The sequence below is a fragment of the Haliotis asinina genome, chromosome 8 (assembly GCF_037392515.1).
Source record: "Haliotis asinina isolate JCU_RB_2024 chromosome 8, JCU_Hal_asi_v2, whole genome shotgun sequence".
Taxonomy (NCBI): Eukaryota; Metazoa; Mollusca; class Gastropoda; order Lepetellida; family Haliotidae; genus Haliotis; species Haliotis asinina.
In genome coordinates this window covers 35,707,169-35,728,716 of record NC_090287.1, presented here as the reverse complement: position 1 = coordinate 35,728,716, position 21,548 = coordinate 35,707,169, and the positions used below count along the sequence as shown (strand labels likewise).

At 40.0% G+C, this 21,548-nt stretch overlaps 2 protein-coding genes across 3 annotated transcripts; one reads left to right on the top strand and one right to left on the bottom strand.

Annotated features, from left to right (window-relative positions):
• Window positions 1-423: 423 nt before the first annotated feature.
• On the top strand, window positions 424-7,401 carry LOC137294386 (large ribosomal subunit protein mL49-like). The gene is made up of 4 exons (XM_067825389.1): window positions 424-551; window positions 4,277-4,430; window positions 5,537-5,664; window positions 7,204-7,401. Exons 1-4 carry the CDS (start codon window positions 441-443, stop codon window positions 7,348-7,350), a joined length of 540 nt encoding a protein of 179 aa, XP_067681490.1. The 5' UTR covers window positions 424-440; the 3' UTR covers window positions 7,351-7,401.
• A 1,429-nt stretch (window positions 7,402-8,830) lies between these two features.
• On the bottom strand, window positions 8,831-20,600 carry LOC137293907 (mannan endo-1,4-beta-mannosidase-like). 2 transcript variants are annotated; one of them, XM_067824720.1, is made up of 11 exons: window positions 20,438-20,600; window positions 18,130-18,181; window positions 16,313-16,447; window positions 14,760-14,855; window positions 13,576-13,830; window positions 13,119-13,304; window positions 12,363-12,568; window positions 11,118-11,338; window positions 10,196-10,349; window positions 9,696-9,767; window positions 8,831-9,230 (listed from the first exon to the last, which is right to left on the bottom strand). In XM_067824720.1, exons 1-11 carry the CDS (start codon window positions 20,438-20,440, stop codon window positions 8,979-8,981), a joined length of 1,632 nt encoding a protein of 543 aa, XP_067680821.1. In that variant the 5' UTR covers window positions 20,441-20,600; the 3' UTR covers window positions 8,831-8,978. The 2 variants fall into 2 exon arrangements, with proteins under 2 accessions (XP_067680821.1, XP_067680820.1); XM_067824719.1 differs by lacking the exon at window positions 20,438-20,600 and adding an exon at window positions 18,742-18,798.
• Window positions 20,601-21,548: the final 948 nt, after the last annotated feature.

The following is a 21,548-nucleotide window of genomic DNA, read 5'->3' as shown; positions in this document are numbered from 1 at the left end:
CAAGCCAGCATCCATCTTCCACCGCGTAAACAATCTGACACAGTCATCGGATCCTGACAAAGGAACGCAAGTTTGCTAAATTCCAGTTAAAAACGTTCGCTCTTATTCCGTCATATTTCCTTATCACATATATATATAATATTGTACAATCGAAGATTGCTGACATGTAAACAGTGCGTCCTACCACATACATGATATAACCAGGGAGGCTATGTTGTAGATTATCCCTTATATAACTTAACCGCATAAGAACAACTCGGCATCAGAACTGACAAATGAAAATATTTACCAAGCATTCCCCCCCCACCCCCTTTTCTAATCGTCTTATATGTAACATGTCGTGTTCCTGTTTAAAAGTATCCCATTTATAGGTCCTCTTCCGCACCCAAGTTATACTTTTTTATAGCAAGAAGCTAGTCAGAATAACTTCCGGGGCAACAATGGCCATGGCTGCAGTACCTACTTGGTGCCGATTTCAAATACTTATGGGTAGATTGAAGAGTATTGCACTGAATACGAGTAGTCGATATTACAATGCTTCGGGTATACAGGTATGATCTCAGAGTTTGAATACGCCTCAGGAGTCTCTTGTTGCTGTCGTTAAGTGATGTTGTCCTATTTTCGTTCAAAACGCACGTGGGATGATGACATTTTCACCTCTGGTATCAGTAAAATATAATTGGTGCCAGTCAGATCGCCAGAGCGACAAAACGCCCCAGCAAATTTGGTAAGAGTGCCCCACATTTTTGGTCAAATCGCCACAAGGGGGTAGTCAAAATGCCCCAATTTACTGAATATGGTTTAATATGAGCCGTAAATGCAGTTTTTGTCAACTTCCATATAAAATTCTTTACATAATATTATGAAGTAATGTTTCTGATAAATGTCCTATTAGTAAACTGATGAGAGTAACAGTGATATGTATAGACAACACAATAACTGTTATTTGGTAAAGAATTACAAGAATAAATTAAAGGTTTGTATAATATGTTTATTGTAAATGCTATAAGAGCATGGTTTGGGTTTTTTTGTCAACAATATCATTGAGTAATCATAAGTATGGTATAATACATGTAAAAACTACCTAGAGTTTTGTCAACTGGGATATTGTAACCCTCATACAGGAGTTCCTCATACAGGAAATCAGTTTTAGCTTTTTAACGTTTGTCTGCGTGGTGGGCCGGTCCATGAATGCAGCTGCTGAACTGAAATTTGGTCTTCCATGAACTCTAGTCAGAGAGCAAAGGTCTACTTCTTGGTTGTGGTTGATTGGTCCCAGATTCTTGCTCTCCTTCAGCAGGAGGGAGCAGGGATGCCTATCGATGCAGGGCTTTGATAAGTGGGTAAAGTCCCAGCTGTTTCTCCCGACTCTTGCATTTAGGTGCTGGTGCCAACCTGAAAACAAAAAAGGGTAATTTTTAAAGAAATGTTGTCATGCTCAACATGATTAACTCACATTAAATTTGTTATTTATTGAATATTTCTAAATTAAACATAGCTTAAATAGCTGAAAAAAATACTATTTGAAAGAAATTTACCTTCAATGTGATTGTCTGTTCTTGTTGTCTGTCAGTCTAAGTAAACCTAGTCTCAGTGTTATTCGTTACACTCCACCTCTGAGTCTAACAAACCCTAGTAGAAGGTCGCGTCAGGTAACAGTGGTTAAAAAATCCCATCGCCTGAAGCCCGAGACAAGTCAGTTTTCATTTCAGGCAATCACATAATGGTATCTTACTTGTCCGTGGACTACTAGATAATTTCCACTTATGGTTTCAAACTGCAGATAAACTTGGATTTTATTTCATATCTGTTCATAATGTAGCTATTACATTTTACAATAATAATAATGTTGAGCTATCGTTCTTTGAAATTTATCACTCTTCAATAAATAGTCCAGTGAATATTGACATCAAACGCTGTCAGAAAGTCTGGACAAGTGGAAAATTAGTCAGTACAAGTTACGTTCTTGAAGTCACTTGCCCGGTGGCAAGTGGCTTTTAATGAAAATTTTGAACCCCTGGGTATCCTTTCAGTGACCTATGACCATCCAATCAAACACGAGACAGTTAACTAGATTAAACCAGTCAAACAACGGCTACTACTTAGGAATTGGAGGGACTTACAAAATGTTTAGGTCATTGACACAGATTTGGTAAGCTGTGGTCTTACTGGTCAATCTCAAAAGTTACCTGATGTGACCTCCCTAAAGCTTTGTTAGACTCAGTAGTGGAGTGTAACGAAAAGTACAGAGTCTAACTTTACTTAGACTGTGTTGAAGGGGGACAGGTTCTTTTGTAGACCCATTGGGTCCTCGTGTAAACAGAGACCACATAATCTATTATGTGGTCTCTGATGTAACCCACAAGCTGACAAAGCTTGTTGCTAGGGGTGACGGTCTCAGTCAGCTCTTCAAACGTCAGACAGATCTCTGAAGCAGCGATGAAGGGCAAGGCCATCAGTTTCCGAATAAATCGAAAAACTGGGTTCTCCTTCAGCATGCCACCTGTAACACAAAACCCAAAAAATCCAAATCCTGTGGATCCTTGGTCTATTCCTTGTTAGCTGATCCATGTTCTCTCTAGCTCCATTTGTTGTAGCATCTGGCTGCAGTATGGTTGTAACCACATCCTCCACAACAGTTGCAGCTGACTTGAATAACTCCTTTGTTGCGTCCTCTTTATCTGATCAGCTGTAATTTATTATAATGCAATAGTTGTTTATATACTGATCAAAAAATATTGCCTCTATAATGTTTTATAAGGTGAAGTGGATTGTGACAGCCTCCTAATCATATCTGGGATTAAGTAGCAAAAGCTTTTGATGTTAATTGGATTAATTAATTAAAGAAACAATTAAGTTGCTAAAGCTTACCTGGAGCCTTACGTGTGATGCTTGTAACTTGCCAGGATTAGCAGTATGGTTGTATGGTGTAACACTGGGTGTGAAGTTGGTTCCCTTCTGAGTGAACTAGGGAACATGTTTTCGTAGTATTTTTTTATCCACACATTTTGACAAGAGAAATATCAAAACCTCAAGATAGTTTTGATACGCATTTTACCATACTTAATTACAAAACCTATGCATTTAGTAGTAGTGATTTTACATCCTCACTATTTGACAAGAGTACTTAGCAAAAGCTTTAAATTGTTTTGATATGGATTTTACCATACTTGTTGACAAAACCTACACCTTTTTGACAAGATCATGTTTAACACAACCTCTAGATAGTTTTGATATATATTTTACCATACTTGATAAGATTGCACAATGCCATTTGTTGACCCAAAAACAATGCATTTACAGCCTTTACAATAAACATATTATACAAACCTTTAATTTATTCTTGTAATTCTTTACCAAATAGTTGGAATTGCAGTGTTGTCTATACATGAATATTACTGTTACTCTCATCAGTTTACTAATAGGAAATTTATCAGAAATATTACTATATAATATTATGTAAAGAACATTATATGGAAGTTGACCAAACTATGCATTAATGACTTATATTAAACCATATTAAGTATATTGGGGCATTTTGACTACCACCTTGGGGCGATTTGTCCAAAAATCTGGAGTATTTTGACCGAATTTGCTGGGGTGCTTTGACTGGTACCCAAATATAATACAAACATCTTAAGTTACAAAAGTTATCATTAATACATGTTACTGTTAAGAGATCTAAGTGACATTATTTTGTGACTATTATATGATGTTTAACAATATTCCTTTCCTCTAATACCCAGGGTTAGGTTGGGGATTTAGAGTTAGGGTTAGATTATGGTTAGTGTTTGGGATTTGGTCAGCCTTTCTTTCTTTTTCTGTGATGGCAAACATATCCTATACCATGTCTGTAATCTGTTTACGTATGAACTGTCACAGTTATGAGATGTATCAGAGATTACCCGTTTCATGCTGTCCATGCATGTTTAATTGTAGCAGTTCCTCAACAAGTCTGTTGGCAGATGAGTGTTTATGCAATAATTATATAGGAAATTCATGCATGTATGATTTTGTCCATAGTTGTCTATTACAAGTTATTTTGGGTGTATGCATTCTACACAATCCTTTTTTCTGAGAGTTAGTTCTTTAGTTGTATTTACTATGAAATTCCTAGATGACTTCTTTAACTGGTTCAGTGATCATGATAATCCTTCTGTTAGAACTGAATCATGTTTTTTCATGGTGTGTTTAGCTTTGTATAAGATGTTTCTGGTTATGCAAATGATGCTTTTGATATTAATTGTAAGTTGATTCAAGTTTTTGTTCATTGCAGAATACCCAGGCACAGAAAGAAAAGAGCCACCCAGACTATGAGGTTTCTACAGAAGAGTTTAAGTTTGTGGAAAGACTGTTGCCAAAAGAGACGGTCCCTGATCCACCAGTACATGAATCCTACCCGACTCCATCTGGATGGGTACCCCCAGCTGGTAGGTACTTGCTCACTATCAGTTATAGTCATCTGTCCTTTAGTGGTTGTCCTATTAATGGAAATAATTGGTCGAAATGGCTAAATGACCAATTTTGGACGACTTAGTTGCTTTTACAGTATTTTTCTTAAGGTTGGTTTAGTCTGTTAAATTTCATTGATACTACCAGCTCGTTCTGAGTCAGAATAGAATTTATCTTAAAGACTCTGGGAACTTTAGGTTCCCAAGATACCATTATCCTTCAAAGATGTAAAATTTGCTAATGCGATTTGGGCAGTTTCGCAAAGAACTTGAGAGAACTATGTATTTCATTCTTTATTAACAAAAATAACTAGGAAAATTTGATAATTGACACTAACCACATATTTTCGATGGTTGATTCAGTAATGAGGTTTTAACCAATTCCCAACACTCCTGCCCATGCAACAGCCACTGTCAACACAGTGACAAGATATTAACTTTTTACACAAAACTCTGCAAGGTTGCCTCCCTTAGCATTACCTCCCTTTGTTCTGCTGCGCTTTGTTTGAATAAGAATCTTACATTCACCCAATGAAGTTTACAATGCTCCCAAAAGCCTTCTTCAGAAAAAGAAAGACGAAAATACATTAATGTTTAAAATTATCTGTGATCTCTCTTATCAATATGGGCAAAAAAATAGGCTTAAATTGTTCGCTCATCATGCTAAACACCCGGTTTTGATTTCCCAAAGGCTACAAATGTACCCCCACCATGATATTAGTGGAATGTTGCTTAAGATAACATAAAACTATGATTTGATTGCAGTGAATTTTGAAATGACTTTTCTCTGCATGCTTTAGGGCTTCCCTTCCTCTTTAAGTTTACACACTGTGTTGAATTTACAGAAATCAAATTAATATGCCTTCTAAATATTAAAAGTATTTTACTTCTGGCAATTTACTAAGTGTATATGGTGCAAAAAACAACTAGAAACATTTTTTCTTGTAACTGTCCATTTTTGGACACATAGGGATTTTTCAAGTGGGGAAAATTGATTTTTATTTTTTCTTATTCTTGAAAAATTCTACTGGCACTTCTGTGAAACAAGAAATAAAATTGGTCAGGCCTAATGTTTTATTTTACAGAAAATGCTTCACCTATGAAGTATTTTGTGAAGCGGACCAAGAACCACATGCTGCCTCTCTACATGCAAACTACGCATGCTGGCAACAGGCATATGGTTATGATCAGGAAAGTGGAGGGGGATATCTGGGTATGTATGTCGCTAGGGCCTCATGGTGATTGCGGTTAAAGTGTGTTCTCACTGTGAGACTTATAGTAACAAGTTGTAGCCTTGTAGCATATGGCTTTCAATAACAACAAAGATTGTAACAACTTTATTTGTGTATTTATAAGTTGCTTACAACTCGTATTTCGTGAGATTCTCGCATATGACTCGGCCACGTGAGTGACTCCAGACTCATGCCTTCATCCACTTAATATGTGCTGTGTTAGAACGTAAATGTGAAATGCGTTTAAGACAAAGGAAAATGACAGCCTCTTCAAAAGTCTTAAACAAATTTCAAATCTTAACGTGTCAGGGAAGAAGAGTGAAGGTGTATGATTAAATCCTACACATTTTCATATAGGTTTATCAATACACCTGCAGATTAAACAACAAACAATTCATTAAATAAGACTGAATTGGAGTTTACTGATAGATTTTGACTTATGGTATACAAAACAAAAGAAAGCTTGGGTATATAACCATCAGTTAGAGTATGAATTCAGGTATGAACTAGTCTCACATGTCACAATATCTGCGTTGGGTGATGGAGTATCCTAGAGGTTCAAAGGTGTGCACTTACTCAGGGATCACTTTGGACAGGGATTTGGGGATTTTTACCCATTGAAATACAAAATACAGTCAAATCCTGTTGAGTCGAATTGCTGGGCGCCAAGTAATAAATTCGACTCATTGAAGTATACGAGACATATGTATGTCTATGAGGGTAGAAATAAAGATGATCAGGTATTGAACAATTGTTTTATTTACATCATATCACAAACGATGGTGGTGGTTGAACAGTAGAGTGTGTGTCATCTTCATCATCAGATTAGTAAAACCACTAATCTGCCTTTTCAACTCACCCGTCAATGGCAGAAAGATGTTAGTCACACTGGTTTGTTAATTGGATCAGTTAGCTACACCAATTAACTTCTCTTTGACTGACTTCGGCTTATGTATACAAGATTTCTTTTGTTTGAATGTCATGGGACCTGATTTCCTTCTTGAGTCATCATGTGTATTTATGAGATGAATTTGTGTAACCGGAAATCAAATGATGACAGCTGTAACAGGGAATGGTTGTGACTGACAGCTATTTCCAGTTATGCATAATATCCGAGATGCCGGCATTTGTCTCATTGGGATCTGACTTTATCCCATTAAAATTTTACCATAGGGAGACATTCCCATCACATATGCATGCTTTCACTATGAAATAACATGGAAGTGTTCAGTAATTTCTTTTGAAAATCCTATTGTTCAGAGTAAGGAAGGGATTTTCCCCAACTGACCATTGGCTCCATAGTGATCCTTGCAGAGTTGTGTCCCTTATATGTGCTTGGCTTCAGTTGTCAGTTTGACTCCTTTGTTGACCATAATGTTCATTTATCAGTGCCATAATTATGCTCATGAACTTCACCAAAGTTGAAAATGTTTGTAGTGTCCCTTGGGGCTCTCTGTCATAAATTCGTTATGTTTTAGGTGTTTGGAGCCACATTCAACATTCTCTGTGTTTCTTTATAGGCTTTTGAATCTGACATTCGCCAGCATCTGGAAAAAGTGTTGGGAAAGAAAGTTGCAGTTCAGGTGCATGAGGTTGGGAGATTTATCCGGGTGAAAGGCCTTCTGCAGGATGAAGTTGCAGCGTTTCTGTTAGAGAAAGGGTTTTGAGTGAATGTATCTTAAATGCTTTGAGTGAATAAAATGTCATGTGTAAATGAATTTTAGTGTTTGTTTCTTGATGACTTTTCCAAAGATTGTTATATTTTCATATTAACTGGGTGCGCCTGGTAGGCTGCAAGAGTTGTATAATCTGCCAGGGAGTTGAGATTGAAAATACTATGTGCCATTGTGATGGACATCCAATGATCGAGAGAAAAACGAAGCACACTTGTGCAGTTGAACTAACTAGATATCGGTGCTATACAAATATCTAGTTGTATTGTATTGTATTGTATTGTATTGTATTGTATTGTATATGTGGAGCCCATTCGGACTGCTGTAATATTGCTATAAGTGGCGTAAAACCATACTCACTCACTGTGAACAGTATTTACATGGAAAGAAAAACATCCTTCAAAAAGAAAGGCATTCTTCTTGTAGAAGTGAGCTCCTTCATTTACAGCCTGTCAGGCAAAAGCTGGAATATTTTTAACTGTTACAATGAACAATTTTCAAACTAAATAGAAATATGACAGGAATCAGTGAACCTATTTTTATGAATGGGAAGAAACTGCTTTGTCTGAATGGACATTTAAGTGTGTGAACATGGTTGGTTGAATTTATGCTTTATGCAATATTCCAACGTGACAAACTTGCTCTACGTTCGTGTGACAATCAAACTCTATGCATTCTGTGTACGGGACCGGCGCCGTACAGCCTGGTCTACTCTCTAACCCGAATGACAAGCTTTCTTACACAGTTATTTCCCTTTGAACACAATCAGATGTTCGCCCACCGTAATTTCCCCGAAGGTACAGAGTCATGCAAAAGGTATACTGACACTTGACCTAATTTCCGAAGACTTACATGTTGATATAGTCTCGTATAAATAATTCTTTGGAATTTAATTTTCGTGAGATATAAGTCAAATTTTGCACATTGGTGAGAAATCATCTTAGTTACAATCACATAATTTCAGTATAGTTTTCCATTGCTTATTGATCGAATAGAACCAGTTTGACTCAACATGTGTACAGTGCCGTGAACTCCTTTACCATGGCGATCTGTGGGATTGTGCATCGTGGAGCCACACGTAAGTTGAAAAAAAAGTGATGCCACTAGTTATTTAGTGGTCGAAGAATTGAACTGAAATTATGTGTGCAGAACAGATTTGATTTTAAACGTGCCCGTCAAATCTGACAAAAATCCATCCTAAACTCACTTCATGAAAATTATCTTTACTACTAATGACATGTAAGTCTATGGAAATGACGTTAAGTGTCCGAATACATTTTGCAAGACTCTGTATGTGTTTCCTGACGGGTTCCCTGTATGGAGATTGTTCGTCTGTAGCTCTGTCATTAAGGCATCCCATATGGATGACGCCAGAAACTCCAGTGATCAACAGGATGGGTAATGTTCTAAGATCTCCTTATGTGAGTTTACTGAGTTCGAACCTATGTTGTTAACGAAGGCCAAACTATGAACGTTAGAAGAGGTCGTTGGTTCATCTATTTTGTACGATGATTTAGTAATTCTCATCGAGAAAGACATTATCCACAAAATATTCCAAAGTCTTTTTTTGAAAAGCCGGTGACCTTTTGCATATATTCGTGCATCGTTGGATTTGACGTTGATCACAAGGTCAGTGGAATCTGACCTCCCTCTGTCTGGTCGTCCTTGCCCTTCAGTGACCGGAGTCCCCGCATCTGAGTGGCTGGCGAGTCTGAGTTCGATCCTTCTGCGCGTATATGCCAGGTCCATCCTCCAGCGTAGCCAGTTGTGTAAAGGTGTTTGAACTGGTCAACGATGTCCATCCCTCCCCCGGACACCTGATTGAATTCAGCTACCACCAACGGCTTCTTAAGGTCGTAGTCGGCGAAGACGTGCTGAAAGATGCATTACTGTTATAATTTGACTTTCTACTAACTTGGTGTTCATATCTATGGACACAACCGCCGACCCAACTGCATTTATCGGTGACACCTTAAACTCGGCTACCACCAACGGCCCACAAACGTCTTGTTATACCATAAAAGAAGACGTTGACATCCATATACTCGTGTTATGCATTAACCAAAACTTTAACCAAGTTCTAAATGCGTAGAATCTAGTCATTTGAAAGGCGAATACGTGCTGGAATAAAATAATTTTTAACTCTTTTTGTTTTAAAACGGGTCATTTCGTATCGCCCGCCTTGGGTTAACAGATTATATTTTGAAAATGGAACGTGGCTGGGATCAGATTCTGACAGTTAGTTAGGGTGCTTTCAAACGTGTCGCCACTGTGCAGCGCCACCTACTATGTGCCGTGCCACCAACTATACCAGTCCTTCGATCGTCAAGAGGGCTTACCTTGAAGGGGGAAAACACACTGTATTTTCCCTGCCAGGCGTAGGTGTGGCTGGAATAAAACGTCAGCGTACCCTGAAAACAACACATTTGAATAAAAAAGCAAATGAAGGTTCGGGGGTTAACATATAATGATTTAAAAGTTCTTTTTTTATATAACTTAATAAGTCGGGGAGTGTGATTCAAGTACAAAATGATCCCATGAAGATTAACTTCCCAGTCGGGCCACTGAGTATGGAGATTTCCCGCCTGGATTTTTACTAGCCACAACCTGGCGGACCAGTGACTATCTGGCACACTGGGTTCAGCGATATTGCTGCTTAGGGTGTGCGTAACGCATGCAAGTGAATGTTGCAATCATAAACATGTTTCGAGATGCACATTCAAGAGCACTGTCGAAACACCAGTCAAGGATTCACTGCGTGACGTAAGACAATGACACCAATCAAAACGCATTTTTGGAAGTTAAAAGGGCGATATGAGCGTAATAATTCTGACAGTACCATCTTTTTGCCGCCAGCCTTTACAAGGCACTCGTCTTTGTACATATTAAAGCCTCCCCATTTATCAACGTTGGACCTCGCCTCCCAAGACCCAGCCGTGACGAGTGCCTGGGGGTCGACCTGTCTGATAGCGTCTGCCTGCCAGTTTATGAATCTGAAGAAGAAAAAACGTAAGCTGTGTTTTCACTGAGAACCGATTTTAGTCTTAATTGCGTTTATGGATGTGTAACCGTAAAGGCCGGTACCGGTTTACACAAAGTGTGTACATCTGATTCAGATTTATAATTCCGTGAGGGAGTGAGTTTGGTTTTACGCCGCTTTTAGCAATATTCCAGCAATATCACGGTACACCAGAAATGGGCTTCACACATTGTGCCCACGAGGGGAATCGTATCTGGGTCTCCGACGAGACGAGCGAACCCTTTAACACCTTGGCCACCCTACCGCCCCACGTACAGAAAGAAAAATCCATGTCAAGTCTTGATCAAGTAAGTTCATATGACCGCCAATAAAATAACACTGGGGCCATTGGTCATCTGTTCATCTCATACAGTGCCTGATTCCCCCATGGCGAACACAACAACGTTGTCAGTATTTAAGATGTCTGTCACTGTGTGCAAGTCCTGGGTGCAGTTGTGCAAAGTGACCCCAACTTTAAGGTGATCGTAGCTCTCACACCTTTACGCAGATTTGCGTCAGTCTTAGTGTACGTACTCCTGAAGATCTGCTTGTCGTAAGAGGCGACTAACGGGATTGGATGGGCAGGCTCCTTGACTCATGTCATCGTATCCCAACTGCATGTTCATCCTCTGGATCACTGGATTGTCTGGTCCAGACTCGGATATTTTCACCACCACCGCCAAATAGCAAGAATATTGCCGAGTGCGGCGTAAAACTAAACTCACTCACTTAGTATACGTACTTGAGAAACTGCTGCGCTGTGTACAACTTCCCCGCCCAACCTGCCCCGGAGTTCAGCAGGAAATTTGTATCAAAACAGGGCTCCGCGTTGGCGAGGTTGGGCTTGACTTCTCCCTCAAACTCGTTGATAATGTCCCAGCCTCCCATTGAGGGTTCGTCCTTCACCGCTTTCACCCACGGGATCAGGGCGTTGTCTATGTACGACTGCAGCTTAACCTCGTCCTGAAAGTGTTAATTATGGGGTATAACAATTTCTGAAGTACGTAACAATGTGTGATGTGAACACTGGAAGTAATGTCCGAGATGTGACGTATGTAGCTTGACCAGGCTGCAACCAATCGAAGTGAATACTGTGGACACGTGTCTGAAAGTCCATTATGTGTTTTGTCGAAAAACAGTCGGGTATATTTGTGTGACTTTAATGCAGTAGGATGGACAAAATATCAAACAGCTGCTCCTTCATCAACTTTTAAGTGAGGCTGACAAACCTATGATTACTCACGGGTTAAACATTTGATACCGATAATCAGCTGATTCTGGCACGAAAGAGAGGCGAAACTCTACACCCTTAATAATGACTTACGTATTTTTCATAAGAAAGGTGGTAGGGTGTTGGTGGGGAGGATCTTACACCGGGACCCAGATCTACCACTGTATACATCTCTTGTAGAGCCGCTATCCTAGAATTCCTGCCTCTCGGAATAAGTGAGTGAGTTGAGGTTTACGCCGCGTTTAGCAATATACCAGCAATATCACGGCGGAGAAAACAGGAAATGGGTTTCACTCAGTGTACTCATGTGGGGAATCGAACCCGGGTCTTCAGCGTGGCGAGCGGAGCAAGTCGGAATTTTTGCGAGTATTAGGTTTCTCAGTGTGATTTTCTTTTCGGATGAATGTTCATTTGAGTTTATTTGAGACCGATGGAATTGTTCGTTACCTGGTTGTTCTAACAGCATATGGCTCTCGTGAAAAATAGCCATAACTGACAGCACAATAATGATAGTTTGTTAAACAACATTTATATTCGGGTGTCCAAAATTATGAGCCAGATCATCAGAGTTCGTCTGTCGATTTCAATCTGACTGTAGATGAATTTGTTTTTGTTGCAGTTGTTAGATTTTGTGTTTGTGAGCAATTCATCTGTCTCAAATGAACTCAAACGGACTGTACACTCTCTGTTTGTTCATCAAAGTAAATGTTAACTGGGGTGAAAGACAAAATAATGATGTATACAGGTCCCAATTACTTTGATTAACCCGTCAATGTGGATGTGGTCATTCTGCGCCTGGGCCCCGTTCCACAGACAGAAGAAGACGAGAATGTTGTACTCCAGGGCCTTCCGGAGATACTTCTTGATGTCGCTGATGAAGGTGCCCTTCTGATCCAGGCCTAGCACCATGCCCGATGAGTCAAAGTGGGGGGAGACTGCCCCCTCATCGTGCACCCACACACCTAGATGAAGACAGGTATGAGCATGTGACGTTAAGGGAACCGTTCATTCTTTTCTTCCTTGTACTGTTACTAGTTATTTTGTCCGAAACGTCTTTGAGAGCAATTGCAAGAAAATATAATTAGTAAAGAACATCACGACATGAACTTTTTTAAACAAAGAAACCCAAACAAATAAATAACGCAATTCCTTCTTGAAACAACAGCATTAGGACATATTTGCTTGTTTCACACTTATTGGACCAGACAATCCAGTGACTGACATTTACGCAGCTGAGATGCGATGACATGCATCAACCAAGACGGCCAGCTTTATCACCGGATCCACTTGCTCGCCTCTTATGACAAACTAGAGTTACTGAAGATTTTAAACGGATCTTCACGTGTGAAATGAAAAATCAAAAACAAAAAAACCAACAAAAAAACCCCCCAAAAACCCCAAACAAAACAAAACAAAAAAGTAACGGCTGAAACGAAGACGGTCATATCTACCCAAACGTTGCCATTCAAGACAAAAACAATTCTTTATGTGTAGGTAGCGTGATATACATACGAATAGAATTGCCGCCATTGTCGGCAACCATCTTCAGGTACTTTTCAAAATCTAAGTGTCTGTATTCGTAGTTGTTGTCTCCGAAGTCGTGGCCATTGGATACCCAAGCCTGGTTGACGCCGGAGAGAAATACCTTCTTGCCGTTTTGTTCAAAGTGAGTTCCCTTAATAGTCAAACGTGTCCCCTCTGGAAAAGAATGCGAAGCGTTGTCTAGTAGTGTGGGGTTATAAGTCACTCCACCGAGAACACCTATCATTTACACGTACGATATTTGCCCAAAATATCAACCTTTATCACGTCTAGTGCTTTCCCTTCACATCACGCCGACGCCTCGTGACCGAATTTTGTTTCAGGCAGCGTTTTCCACAAATCTCACTCCTTTGCAGAAGAACTATTGGCGGTGTGTATGTCAATATAATAATTAAGGCGATTCTAGTCATCTGATGTCTTCACGTACTTCGAGCTGGAGCTTTCCCTAAATCAGGTACTGCCATGGTAACGGGTTTTGCCGTAACTGGTTGGTTGTTGTGTCCAGTGTTCGGGTTTGGTGTGTTCTGGTTTCCAGTGTTGGGGTTCTGGTTTCCACCAATGGAACACAGCGCCACTGCTTTGGTCTCTGGGGCATCGCATTTTTCCGGCATCCACTCGCCAACGTCGGAGTACTGACGGATGATGGAGGCGCACACAGCCCCGGTCTCAGTGGAGGGGCTTCCTGAAATTGTCCAAAATTGAGCAAAAATGGAGAAATGTGTCATAGGAGATTTTCTCGCTTGCACGACAATAAAGGTCTAATGTTTTTTTGCGGGGGACTCAGATAGCCCGATAATCATTGTTCGAGTTCGACAATTAACATTTGGTACTAGACATTTTCTCTAAACTGGACACCTATGATCGTCAGGGTGGTGGTTTAGCCTGGTGTTTAAGGCGTTCGCTCGGTATACGGAAGACCTGGGTTCGATTCCCCTCATGGGTACTATGTGTGAAGACCATTTCTGGTGTCCCACGTCGAGATATTGCTGAAATGTACTGCTAAAAGCGGCGTAGAACTAAACTCATTCACCCACTCACTATGGTCGTCATGTGGATTTTCCTTTCCTACTAAACTCACCCTCGCACTCACTATGATCGTCACGTGCGTTTTTCTTTCCTATTTAGGTGACATGACTTTATGAATACATGTTAAATCCAAAAACCACGATTTTTACTAACGTTGCATGAAAACGGCCCTACACCCATCTTCTAGATTCCACGAATTATGGTAGGTAAGCCTCAAGGCGGTCATAACTGACATTCATTGACAAGGACACAAGGATACGATCCCTTTGTAAAAGGTTTCCTTTTTTCACAAACGCACAACATCCGACAGTGTAAGTGATATGTTTTGGGTTTATATTAATTGCAAAGATACCCACACACAACAATACACAGGAATACAAAAATAAAAAGCTAACGCCATATAAAGATCCTTGATTCAGAAACGGGTTTCACACACTGTACCCATGTGGGGAATCGAACCCGTATCGTACTCTGTATTAATGAATACTACCAACTTGCGACGTCATTTTAACAGATTATGGTATATCGAGGAGACAAAGAGACATATGATGTAACAAGCGAACGTATGAAGGGTGAACTGTTTACCGCCATGCCACATTGTGAAGTCCACCGCGGTGCCATCGGTCCACTTCCAGACTTGTCCGTCATGCTTGAGACCAATCCAACAGTTGTGTGGAGTACCTGGAATATTAGATTATCAGAGCATGGATTTGTTTGTCTTTTAACGTCCTGCTGTGCAATATTTCTACCATATGACGCCAGTTTGCAAATAATCTAATCTGGATCAGCCAATCCGATGACTGACATCGTGAACTTCAATATAAGTATTTTGGTGCAATGATATACCTGAACAAGGTAATGGGTCTGACCAACTATTCCCTTTTGTCACCATTTACCACAAGATTGGACTGCTGAAGAATGATTCTAGCTCAGTTTTTCAAGGGGAGTGATGTGCCCATTACGTGAGGTAATAAACAGGGGCGATGCACATTGATAACAATATAGGCTCATGTTCTATGCTTTTCTTTTTCCACCAGTACTTATGAGTTGGAGAGAAGAGATTTATTTCGCAAGAACCAAACAGTTACAATGTGTGACCTTGCTGATTGCATGTCCTCATAACCCACTAGTCTGTATTGGTGCTCGTGTATCAACCTTGGACTACATGTTCACGATCTGGACCCGTGAAGGCCGGGGTAAGAATGTATCTTTATTAACTTCAGCAACCCATGCTTGCCATAAAAGGCGACTATGCTTGTCGTAAAGGGCGACCAAGGGGATCGGGTGGTCAGGCTCGCTGATTTGGTTAACATATGTCCCAGTCGCGCAAATCGCTGTTCATGACGATGATCACTGGATTGTCTATTTACAGACCGACGCCATATAGCATGAATATTGCTGAGTGCGGCTTAAAACTAAACCCACTCATCCCGAGATCTGATCATACACAATCCAGAGAAATATGGCGAGGTTACTGCTGACAGCTTTCATACATAATGTTTCACATTTTCGTCTCGTGATGTCAGGATGAGCACGGCATGCTTACGCAGACACTTGTCGGCGTTACAAATGTTACATTTGTGATTACACTTTCTTAATAATGTTCTTGTACTTTTGTTGGGTTGAGCCACATCCGGGTTTCGAACCCACACCCTGAGAGTCAGGCACCTAACCGCCAGCACACAAAGTCAGCCGCCTCACCGCTCAGCCACCGCTACTTCCACAAAAATGGAAGTCGGACAATTGGAGGTCGAGACTGCGGACTTGCTATAGCCCTCGGATAGGTGTTAATTGGCACGGCTCCCATGGCCGAAAGCTTTTAAAACACAATGCCATTCAGAAATAGGTTAAAAGTAACGAAAAGTTGCGTTTCTACCTTTTTAATACAGTACAGATTCTTGTACTTTTTAAAGGGTCGAGTCCCACTGTCATCCATTGAGACAATATTTACCGTTATTTGATGACCAGTGGAATCTATTTCCCAGGATAACAGAGACTGATTGTTGTCTAGCCTTGATGTTTACTGCTATTATTGTCCAGTCTCCTCTGCTCCGAGCGATGTCAGTGGCAGACAAATGGCGCAGAACTCAGGCGCATACTAATGTATCTACGACTATGCAACAAGATATTGAACTTACCAGAACCTCTGCACATGTCCTTCAGCCTGTCGTTGTGGTTTCGGTCATGGATGGACGCAAGATGACCACCTTTAGCAACACACGCCTGCTCGGCTTCTGAGAAGCTCACTGGCTTATCAATCATTTCAAGCTGCTCTGAAATACAGTGACGATAGGTTTCGGGTGGCGTGAGCGGGTATTGCTTTATGCCGTATCAGCAATTTGGTTTTATAGTTGAGAACTTTTAACAGTCTTCTTCAAGCAGGTAAATCCTTGTCTACATGTATGTTAACATCAAAATCCCTTGGACGTCTATTTATTCCATTTCGACTTTGATTGTTAGGATCTGATGATAAATAAAAGAAGAAAATATCCATTGAAATATCGAAGAGGCTGTGTTATGCCCACTATGCCATTCTTCTATTAAAATTAAAGTTAACGTATTTCCTTTTTTGTATTTCCATTTATATTATGATCTAAGAAATCACCAGGATATCAGTCCCCTTATTCTGTATCTGCATATATTTGTCTTCCGTCTTATGAGACGAAAGTGTTATATCAAAACAAACTCCAAGAAACAAGCCCCACCCCCACCAGAAGGTACGTACTTCGATTCCCAACATTTTATGGCCACTACACAAGTTATACTATGCAAGATGTAATCTCCATAGGTTTTGCGTATATAATTTATTTTTGCAAAAGTTATATACCATTCAGCCTGCGTTTTCCCTTTTTCTAAATCGAAATAGGGATTTCTCAGTGCATTTTTCATTTACTATGGCAACGGAAGTGCAAATGCTTCTTCTCGTCTACACAGTGTTGCAGGTAGTTGTTACCAACCACTGTTGCTTGTGATATGTTTCTAAATTTGTTGATAATATGCACATTTGTGTTATCTTTACCTGTAAAATGTTGTTTTGGATGGTGATTAAAGGACCAAATGAAACGCCTAGTTGTGAAAAACGTAGTTATTTTTATAGTTCATAAAACTACATATTTTAATGAAGTAATACACAATACTCCAAAAACATTTTATTTCTATTTTTGCGAGTACTTCAGGCTTGATGTTTCCGGATATTTTGGTGCGACTGGTGTCTATTTTCGCTCATTTTATTTTACGTAAGATTCTTCTTTCCCTCCTACTCCTGGTTGTCATACATGTTGTATGTTGTGCACGTACATTGGGTATGACGTGGATACTTTCAAATGTCACTATCTGTCCCTCACCTCACTCCTAATTTTCTTGGATTCCCGACACCTCTAAATGTAACATATATTGCCCTAATCTGAGTGTTGCTACTGATCGTATGCGTGTTGAAATAGTTAAATGAAAACGGGATAATTCACAGTCATAAGATAATTATAACTTGCATAAATATTCCTGAACAATTAAATTAGAACTGCTCCATGTCGTTATCCTTAACTGGATAATGTTTGGCAGAAAACATGACAAATATTTTATCAAACTGCAGCATTGTCCAGCGTGTTACCAAATTACACAACAAACCATTGTCCTACATGTTGTCATATAACACAACAAAGCATTGTCCTACATGTTGCCATATAACACCACAACGCATTCTCTGCCATATTATACACAACAAGGCATTGCGCTGCCTGCTGGCAGATAAGACAACAAAGTATTAGTTCTACATGTTACCATATAACACAACAAAGCATTGTCCTACCTGTAGCGACATAACACAGCAAAGCATTGGTCGAATTGTTGCCACAACACAAAAGAAAGACTGCCCGAAATGTTGCTACATGGCATCAGAAAGCATTGCCCTAAGTATTGTTCTAAGTGTTGCACTCTGCAAAATAAAATATTGTCCTACCTGTTGCCACATACCACAAAGAAGCAGCACACAGGGTGATGATAGACCAAATCTGAAAACGTACACAAGAACTGTTGAACTATATGCAAAACCTTGTTTTCAGTTGCAATAAATTGTATAAAAGGTACAATATCGTTATTGTCTTCCGTCTTAGATACCCTTTGCTTACAGGTACGACAGGACATGCTTACTCTTCAGTCATCTTGGATGTTCAGAAAAACATTAATATAATCCTCACCTTTAATTTGCCTTTCTCTCCTAACAAAATGAGTGACATTTACCTACCTACCTATTTTGCCACCCGTGAAGATCAGGGTTAGAATTGATCTTCAGTAACCCATGCTTGCCGTGCGAGGCGACTAACAAGATCGGGTGGTCAGGCTTGCTGACTGGGTTGACACATGTCATCAGTTTCCATCTGCCCAGATCGGTGCTCATGCTGTTGATCACTGGATTGTCTGATCCAGACTGTTATTTTCAGATCACCGCCGTAAATGAGGAATATTGCGGAGTGCGGCGTAAAACTAAGCTCACTCACTATTTTGCCAATACTGTATAAGAAGAAACACATCTCTAACGCGGCTGTTTGAAACAGTTTAAACATATCCTCACCATTGTTTCAATCTGGAATGTCTGCGTTGTTGTGCCCAAGCTAAAGATATAAGTAGGTGTGATCTCGATATGTTATCTTTCACATATTTGTACTATCCATTCGGCACAGGCATGTAAGAATATGACGTTATGTTGACAAGTTATCTATGACTTTCAGGTAACTGATAATTGGGTATTGGCAATGGTTAGTTGTGAACACACAATGCCATTTACAAAGTCGTCAGACGTAACATATGTTATATTTGGGATTACACTTTCTTCAGATTATGGGACCGTTTCTCATCCGGGATTTGAATCCACACCCTGAGAATGAGGCACCTAATCCCCAGCACACAAATCAGCCGTCTACCCGCTCAGCCACCGCGACTTCCACAAAAATGGAAGTCGGACAAAAAGCGAGCCTGACCACCTGATGCTGTTAGTCGCCTCTTACAAGCCCGGGCTGCAGAAGATCAATTCTAACCCGGATCATCTCGATGGCATGGCCAAGGGGAGGACAATGGATTGTTATACAGAATGTTTATCAAGCTATACAAATCAGTACAAATATATTACCCGTGAAGATCCGGGATAGAACTGATTTTCAGTAACCGATGCTTGTAAGAGGCGACTAACGTGATCATGTGGTTAGACTCGTTGACTTGTTTGGCACATGTCATCAGTTGCGTAGGTCGATGCTCATGTTGATGGTCACTGGATTGTCTGGTCCAGACTCGAGAGTATACAGACCGCCGCAATAACTAAGCAGTGCGGCGTAAAACTAAACTCATTTACTTGATAAAAAGATATATATCTTGCATGTTCTAGTAAGGACGTGGATTGGTCAGAAAGGTCTAGGCCTACATAACATCATAACATTGCTGACACCAACTAATCTTAGGAGTGTTGTTGGACAGTGTTCTTTGATTTGACGGTGTCACCAGTCTAGACGTTATGTTGGCCTAGAACGTTTTGACCAGCCCTCGTATGCTACAAAGTCCAGCAGTTTACAAATATTTCTTTCTGAGTGACCATCAGATGACATTTGCTTTCACTTTTCCTTGGACACATTGTCTTGAACCGATGGGGTAGACATTTTATTTATCTGTGATCACTACGTTTAGTGATAAATGGGAACAGGGACTGCAATGTGGTCTTGACAGCTCTGTATATAAACTCAGTCCCATACTGTTTCATCACGTTGGTAATATTCACAGGTCATCACAGGTGTAACGTTTCTGTGACTGATAATTCTAAAATTCACCGGCTATCCAAATATCACCATCATGAACAGTATGCCGAGAACCCGAGAATCAAAACCTTCATAAGGTCAAATGTCCTTGGGAGTGGGTCAAATCAGTACCAGTGCAGTTGTTTTTAGCACGTAGTAGAAGAACAGAAGGCAGAAGTGGAATAAACCTGTTCCGTCAGCCTTGACCCGGCTTCCAGAAAACGATCTTATTGCTAAGAGAGTTGGAGGTCAAACTGTAATGGCCATGATGTCTTTGGCAGCTGCGTTCTCTTTGTATCTTTCAAAGTCTGAAATGATATACCTTCAGAACTTACACAGGGTTCGTACATGTTATCAGCTATGATATTTAACACCCTCAAAGACCTTTCAAAGCATATTCAGCAACTCTAAAGCTCTATGGAAAAATATGAAAGATAAGTAGTTGAATAATGAATATACATGTGTTTGGTCAAATGTAGGACTCACCATCTTGGCTTCATCCTTGTGCTGGCCAAGTTTTGCTTTGCGATTAAGATTAATTCGTACGTATTTTCAGAGTATTGTTATGTATCAGTGTCCTGTTAAACCATCACTTTACTTGGCTTACATGAACCTATGTCCTTTAAAAGTGTCATTACTAACGAGATATCTGGGAAAACCAACATCGGTTGGCTCTTTAAAATGCCATGGACGTTTTCATAGATAGGGATCTAAAATAGCATGGTTTGGCCTTGGCATTATGATAAGTGTGTAGGAGGAGCTTAGCTATTTTAAGATTCTGCCACTGCTTTGTTTTCCTGACAGGGTTTGTAGTCCAAAAGGAATCCTACTACACGAGGTTGGTGACATGCAATCCTCAGAACAATTTTGCAGACGTGTGTCATTTAACATGGCAAATGTCTCCGAAGCAAATATATCATTCAGTGTGGGATATTTCATTTTGCAAGCATACCACTAGCCAATGCCAATGCATATGAGAAAAAGTAATATATATATATCCAGATGAAACATTTACAAAGATATAGAATAAGTTGTCACATTTTCCCTTAGTATCACTTCATCATCTGTTTCCTCCTTGGGTTCATCATTTACCTTTCCAAAACATGTCCTGTTGTTTTTGTTTTTTTTGCTTTTCTATCAATGTGATAAAAGTGGGTGAGTGAATTGAACTTTACGCCGCTTTTTGCAATATTCAAGTAATATCACGGTGCGGAACACCATAAATGGGCTGAACACAGTGAACACACTTGGGGGTCAAACCAGGGTCTTTGGATGCTTATGATATTGCCACAATTGTTCGATTCTGAGTGTAGCAGAGATCTCTTTTGTGGAAAGGATTTTGACGCATCTATGTGCTTATTTCCAGATACACACCAGTCCCATGCGGGTCTGTTCCTTGATATTTTCTAAGTTGCTTTCCACAAGAGATCTCTGCCAAAAGGTGTCTCGGCCGTACAGTTCCGGCTATGTCTACTGACAAAAATAAAACTACAATCTCACTTATTTTGGGAAGAACCTGGTTAATCTAAGTACAGGACAGTCTAGTTCTGCTACTTTCACGCCACATGGACACAAATGGGAAAGATAACAGATTGAG